The sequence below is a fragment of the Corvus brachyrhynchos genome, unplaced genomic scaffold (genome assembly GCF_000691975.1).
Source record: "Corvus brachyrhynchos isolate BGI_N302 unplaced genomic scaffold, ASM69197v1 scaffold5, whole genome shotgun sequence".
NCBI classification, from domain to species: Eukaryota; Metazoa; Chordata; class Aves; order Passeriformes; family Corvidae; genus Corvus; species Corvus brachyrhynchos.
The window spans coordinates 9,616,392-9,623,695 of record NW_008238321.1 but is presented as its reverse complement, the minus strand read 5'-3'; the positions used below and the strand labels follow the sequence as shown (position 1 = coordinate 9,623,695).

At 38.6% G+C, this 7,304-nt stretch overlaps 1 protein-coding gene across 3 annotated transcripts in view; it reads left to right on the top strand.

Annotated features, from left to right (window-relative positions):
- The window catches only part of GPR146 (G protein-coupled receptor 146), a 48,923-nt gene extending 41,891 nt beyond the window's left edge, over window positions 1-7,032 (top strand). Inside the window, exons 1-2 of one of the 3 annotated variants that reach the window (XM_008633483.2) lie at window positions 1-68; window positions 2,303-7,032. In XM_008633483.2, coding sequence (XP_008631705.1) covers window positions 2,347-3,351 — 1,005 coding nt within the window. In that variant the 5' untranslated portion in view covers window positions 1-68; window positions 2,303-2,346 and the 3' untranslated portion in view covers window positions 3,352-7,032. Of the gene's footprint in view, window positions 69-98; window positions 410-2,302 lie in introns of those variants that run through there. The other 2 variants (XM_017734127.1, XM_017734126.1) reach the window with 2 other exon arrangements.
- Window positions 7,033-7,304: the final 272 nt, after the last annotated feature.

The window sequence follows — 7,304 nt, the reverse complement described above, 5'->3', positions numbered from 1 at the left end:
GCTGGGTGCGAAATGCTGAGAGGGGCCTGCGGAGCACAGCGCAGCGAGCAGGTTCAGTGCCTTCGCTGGTAAGTGAGCATTAAACACGGGGCATTTCGGCTGTAGCGGCAGAAATACCTCACCTCGGAACTTAAAAGTCAGCAAGAAAATCTGAGAAAATGCTTTGATTTTGGATTTTATTTTTGCTCATTCCAGAGGTAAATACTGGCATTTCCCTAAGATTACTATTTAACACAGCAAATCGTCTGCCATTTCTATCATCAAAACGGAATTGTCGTGTTTAACTGCACTTACAGGACGTAAAGGGAAAAAAAGGGCAGTGACTAAAACCACTTGTGAAACCAGACATCCCCCTGCTCTGTAAAATACAAAGCCTGGTAACAAAGACTGTTGATCTTCTGAGATACAGGCAAGTTATTCAGTGGCTGATGTAACTCAGTCTGGAGTAATCAAAGCTACATGCTTAAAGGATAAACCTACATAATGGAATTATGTGATTGTATCCATGCCTGTGCTTAGTCACCTTTGCACTCACGAGAATGCATATATTTGCAATACCTAGTTCCAGTCTGCTGCTTTGCTTGAATCGAGTCGTAACAGTTGAATGAGGTGTAGTTTTGGTTCCCTTCAACTGCGAAAAACAACAGCTTTACTTTTTCTTTCTTAAAAACTTAACAGATGCTGCCTGAAAACAACCTGGGTTGTTTTTGGTGCTCAAAAATAGAATAAGGATGGAAAGACAACATAGATATGATACAGTCCACTCATACACAACAATATAGCTGAAGAACTGATGTGAGAAAATGAACTGAAAAAGTCAAGTTTTCCCACAAAGGCGAAAACAAGCTCTGAAAACAACAGAACTTCTGGTGCTGTCACAGAAGCCACTTCTCTGAGGAAATCCAACATAGGACAGTGGAATAAAAATTTGCTTGCCTGGCTAAAATTACTGTATTTTTAGCTTGATTTCTGGCTCAGCTTATGGTACTTAGAAGAAAAATGGACACAAAACAACTGCAGTGGGAAATAAAACAGTTGACACGATTTTGGGACAAATTCTGTACTATGGCTGAAGAGTCAAAGAATTAGCACCAGGGAGATGCAGTCACGTACCCATATGCTTACAGACCCCACACAGTATAATTTAGCCATCTGTTTCATGGAGTGTAGCATGTTGTCTAGTAGCATTCATTTTCATTGCACAATGTTTACTGTGGATTGATTAAATCTTGCTCTCTCTCTGGAAAGAATCCAGGTATGTGTGCTTATACTTTGCTATAGGTGCTGAAAGGGAAGCACACAAAACCACAGGAGTATGTGACAGACAGGGTACGTGACATGGGAAATCACCTGCTGCACCAGCTCTGCACTGCCCCTGACATGGGCTGCCATGAGTAACAGCCATGATTTTAAGGCTGTGCCTGTTTTGAGTTGTACTTCAGAGATTATTTCTTGTTTCTGCACTTTGGAAAGAGACTTTACACAATTGCTTTGAAGTTCACTTGGTTTCAGTTAAAACGCTCTCTCTTGACTGATGATAAAGCAAAGATGGCTGGGCCACAACTGCTGATAGTAGCATACTTTTTTAAAGAATTCGAGCTATTTTCAGAGGAAATGATAGCTGATTCTTGCCTTTTTGGAAACTCAGACTGCCCTGATATTAGGTTCCCTGGACTACAGAGGTCCATTGTTTTTTTGAAACTAAATGGTTATAAGGTTGGAAGTCTGAATACAAACTGACCTATTTAAAAAAAAAAAACAAAACCAAACTCCCCCTCCTTACACCTCATTTCCCAGTATCCTCTAGTCTTTGTCAATTTTACCAGTGATCCAGTACACATCCACCATACTGCCTTGGATGTGCCTCTTAAGAAACTCTTTTTTCAAGGTAAAGCTTATTTAACATCTTAAGAGATCTCTATTTTCCATCATATTGTGAAGATTTGTGCTTCAGCTTATATCCTTCCACTCTTCAGTAGTTACCCTTATGTATTATTAGCTATATACAAGGTACTGTTTGACAGGGTTTTTTTAAATTGTATTACTGTTCATACTATTCATTACAACTTACTTCTGTTGAGTGTCCTGTATCAACTAATTTACCACTAGTTTCATTTAAATTACAACTTCAGAACATGTATTAGTCTCATGAAATTTTGAATCACAGTTGACTTTCTTCTAGACTAACATCAGTTATGTGACATGTGTAATCTTTAAATTCAAAATGTTTTCTTCACAGTACTCTGCATTTCATTTAGAATGTAATATTTTAACAACACTTTCACTGTTTCTTGCTCTACAGAAAAGCTGGTAACCAGCAAAGAAGACACAAAAGCTAAAATCACTATGTGGAGCTGTGAAGCCTTAATCAACAGTACTGAGAACAGTGAGGACCAGCATCTCTGCCATGACTTCGACCTTGTGCTTTCCATCTTTTCCCTACTCTACCTCATTATATGTTTCCCAATTGGCCTTTGTTACAATGGCCTGCTGGTCCTAGTTAACCTCTACAACAAAGCTACTATGACTATGCCAGATGTTTACTTCGTCAACATTGCCGTTGCCGGTCTCATCATCAACACTCTGGCACCAATGTACCTGCTAGGTCTTGCCAATACAAAATGGGCCATCTGGAATTCCAACAATGAAGTTTATATTACCTTTCTTATTTTATTCAACGTCTCATCATTAGTTACCATGTACTCTACCACACTGCTCAGTCTGGACTACTACATTGAGCGTGCTCTGCCCAGGACTTACATGTCCAGTGTGTACAACACCAAACACGTCTGTGGGTTCATCTGGGGCGGTGCCATGCTCACAAGCTTCTCATCTCTCCTGTTCTACGTCTGCAACCACGTGTCCACCAAAATAATTGAGTGTTCCAAGATGCAGAACCAGGAAGCAGCAGATGCCATCATGGTGTTCATCGGGTACGTTGTACCCGCCATCGCTGTTCTCTACGCGCTGACGCTGATCCTGCGGATACGCAAGGAGGCCACGCCACTGGATCAGGACACTGGGCGCTTGGATCCATCAGTGCACAGGCTGCTGATTGCCACAGTCTGTACCCAGTTCACCCTGTGGACACCCTATTACATTATTCTCTTGGTAAGCACATTTACTAACCTACGAGGAAGAATTCCAGATGTAAATTCCATTCAAATATTACACTTCGCCACGATTTTGTCAAAATTCCTGGCTTTCTCCAGCAGCTTTGTCATGCCTCTGCTCTACAGATACATTAACAAAAACTTCCCCAACAAATTACGACGGTTGCTTAAAAAGATACACTGTGGGAATCAAGGGTGTTCTCACGAGCGCACAGTGGTACAGCAGGTCATGACATAGGTGTGACACAACCCCTGGTGCTCTGTGACTGCCGCGCTGGGTGCTCAGTGCTGGGACTGTGACACTGCTGTGCTGGCACTCAGACATTAGAGAGTCCCAACCAAGAGGCTGGAAGGAGCTTCCATTGCAGTTGAATGCAAGAGTCTTAATTTTCCAGTAGGTGTTTGCTGAAGTGGTGTGAGGCTCTGGCCTGTGTGCTGCACTACCTGTGACATCTGATACCTTAGTGCACTGAACTGGTGACAAAGGATAAACTCTGTTTTCATGGCTCTGATCTTCCTGTCTGAAGAAATCAACTAAGCAGTTTACTGAAGTCTTGACTGAAGACACAGCACCTTGTATCTTGTATAGGAAAAGGTATTACCTTGTTTTCTGTACAAAGTGATAGTGCTATCCTTGATGAAGTAAATAGAATTTTTCAATGAAGATTATATAGATGATCTTTACTGAAGATCATATTATCCAATTATACATGTCCAAATAGTAAATGTTAATTATAAATTAAATTATTTAATTTCTTTCTCCCTCACTGAATCCCCTCTAAAAGAAGCCTAATTTACTATTTTCAGAAATTATTTTCTCACACAAACTAACCTGTTTTAATGTTTATGGTAAAGTGATTTTTCTTTTAGCTACAACAAATAACAAAAATGTGTTTTAATTTTCCAGTGCTTTGTTTGTATCCTAAAACATTTCAGGAATTCAGAAATATTTATTAACTAATTCTGAGGGAACTTAGAGATGTTCGTTCCACATATTAAAATGAAGGACACAGTCATTTACAAAGTTAAATCAGAATTTAACTAGTAAAGATTGTCTGGCTAAGTGTTATGGTCCACATATGTTCATGTAACAAGAGTAATTATCTTAAAAAATAAATATGTTTATGATTAACATTTTGTATTTTCAAGGGATATGTTTGCAACAAATAAATTAAACTCTCTTTAATCTAGGACATCACTGGAGTTTTGGAAATCATATAAAATTCCCCAATACAGGAATCCCAGTCAGCAACAGCTCTTTGCTGACCTCTCAAAAAAGCCTTCCATTGGGATTCTTGGATACACAGTAAAGTCTAGTTTCACACTAGGGATGAAGAAATCCAATCCAGATCACCAAATTTTACTGATTATATGAAATACGTAAGAAACGCAGACATGCTGCAGGAAGCACATAAAGAGTTACAACAACAAAACTACAAAGCACTGACCCAAAAACTACCTGTTCTTGTGCTGCTGTTGCATTAATGACAGGAGGGGGGGTACAAGTGAAACTGATACTCTCCCACTGGTGTGGGGCCACAAGACATTTCTGTCACTTGATACATGCTACAGCATCATTTTGTTGCTTAATCTGTCACAGCACAACTCAAATCCCATGTGACTTCATTAAAAAAATGTGACTTTTCAAGCTTCACGTATGGAGCAAGACCAGAACTGAACATTTCCCATTGTTCAGAGCACAGTCTTGTCTGGTAACTGGTCCTAGTCTGTCAGCAGAGGTACACACTGAAGTCTTACATGAAAAGCATGTGAGGAACAGACCTTTCAGACCTTTTCCCTTCAAGCAATTTCTTCCCATAGTCTTCTTTGCTTATCCTCTTTATCTACAAGCATCTCTAAGTTACCAACATCCTGGTGGAAGACTTTCCATTAATCTTTAGTTTTTTAATAGCTTTTCAGATTTTATTGAATTTTTTTAACCCTTAAAGCCTACAGAGTAAATAACCTGTTTCTGTGGTGTTTTCAGTTTTAGCCTGTTGATGAAAGCCATGTTAAGGAATGAAGCTGTTCCTTATCACTGTGTCCCAGCTCACACACTCATTTATAGTGATTCTATGCTGACATACATGATACTGGCTGCTTTCTAGGTTTTGCCCCCCTTGTGAGATTTTCTATAAATTTCTATACATCTTGAGCATTCAGGCTCACTTCCACACAGAAGCGTTTAAGAACAAAATCTTTCCTTACAGCTGTCAAGCAAACAGACTCCTTCTTCCCATCTGAGGAAAATGAGGTTTCTTAATGCACCACATTAAATCTCTCATATAAAATCTGTTAAAGAAATTCTCTGCCATTATGCAGGAAGGGAGGAACTGGCTTATCTGGTGTGAATAGAGGCTTTCAGAACTGGGACACTGCCAGAACGGTGTGGCTGAGCAGGCAGCATTAAGTGCAATTTCAACTTCCATGTTGCTTCCTCACTTCCATCTCCTCCTTCTCTTAAGGCATCTTATTTTCTGTCTCTAACAGACTGTTGCCTTTATTTCTGTTCTTTTCTCTCTGTGTTAAACTCCGAGTTTCAGATCATGGCTCTTCTATAATTTCTCTTTATTGTTTTCACTTCTCTGCACAATTTATTTAACTTTCCTTTCTCTCCCATCCCTGCTTGGTCTTGCACACCTGGTACCATTCAATACTCATGTTTACTTCTTCACACTGACTCCTTTACGATGATCCACATCTTATTCAGTGATTGGACATTACAAACAAATTTATGTACTAAAATGGAAGCTGCTATTTAAGAGATGTAGAAAGACAGATTTTTATGTAATTTACCCATGGGGTATCAAATCTGTTTTTTTCCTAATCTTTTTTACTGCAACGGGTATTTGTCTGTATCCTTGATAAACACTGAATGTCATGGCAATCATACATACAACAACTTGGATAATTTAATGAACAAGACTGGTATCCACTCAACCTCCTTTAAAAGTTAATTTGATGTATTAGTTGCCTCAAAGAAACTGTGCCATGGATCTGCCTGGCTGCTGTTCTCTTGAGCAAATTCTGAACTTAATTGCAGCACTCTCACCTGGTATCTCTTAAAAAGCAGCATCCTAAAAAGAGAGAGCTTTGCAATATTTATATAAAGAACAGTAGGGGGGCAAGTGCAGTAAAATACTTAAGGAAATACAAGGTATCATAAATTAGGAAGAACTTTTATGGACTAATCTTTACAAAGTTCTCAAGAATGGGACCTTTCCATTTCAAACACCTGAAGGTTTCTGGTGACTGTAAATAGGGGCTTACCTATTACACATTTAAATAGATATGAATAAAATACTGTATATATGCAAGATAAAAATCAGCCTACTGATGTAAAAAGAATCTGCAAAGAGTTTATTAAATTATTTCTTAAACTGTATCATTTAAATGTAAACCTCTGAACAGGAAGGTGTACTGTATGCTTCTGTATGTATATAATGTGTACTAGAAAGTAAGCACTAGTTAAGTGCCATTATTAACAGTGTTATTTTCTCACAGAATTAAACTTAATATTTGAGTTGATCTATGGCTTATAGCCCTCTTGCTGAAGTGCTAATTAAGTCAAATCAATGAACTAACTTGTCATGCTCTGCTTCTGTGTGAGTTACTAACACAGCTAGCTCAAGACAGGTCCTTGTTGACCAACTTCATAGAGGTCCTAGTTTCAAAAGTTTACATTTCAGAATCAAATTTTGTTGGGCTCTGAAGATGTAATTTCAGTTAATTAAAGAAAGTGATCAGCCACTAGAAAATTCCTGGTTCTATTGCGATGAAGAGACGTGGACTCCAGTATCATGTCAAGATACTACAGAAATGGACTTTCTGGAAAGCTTCATAAAGGAAGCATTGGCTCATAATACACTCTAAATAAAAAGTGTTCAGGTATATGTGGTCAATAAAATGTGTGATTTTATTTTTGTTGTTTTTGCTTTCTTGATAAAAACCTGTTGCAGACAAGCTTAAACCTGTGTGGCTTCACTGAATCAAAACATAACAGATTGCATGATTTGGATGTCAAATTTCCAGGACATAATTTGACATTATTAAAATCTCATTATTTATCAGCATGAAGTTGGCTGGGAATAAAAGCTAAAAGGCACATACCTCCCCTGATTTTTTTCAGCATAAAGTATCCTGCAGTTAATGAGACAGAGTTAACAGTGCACCTGGAGATCAGTGCAAACA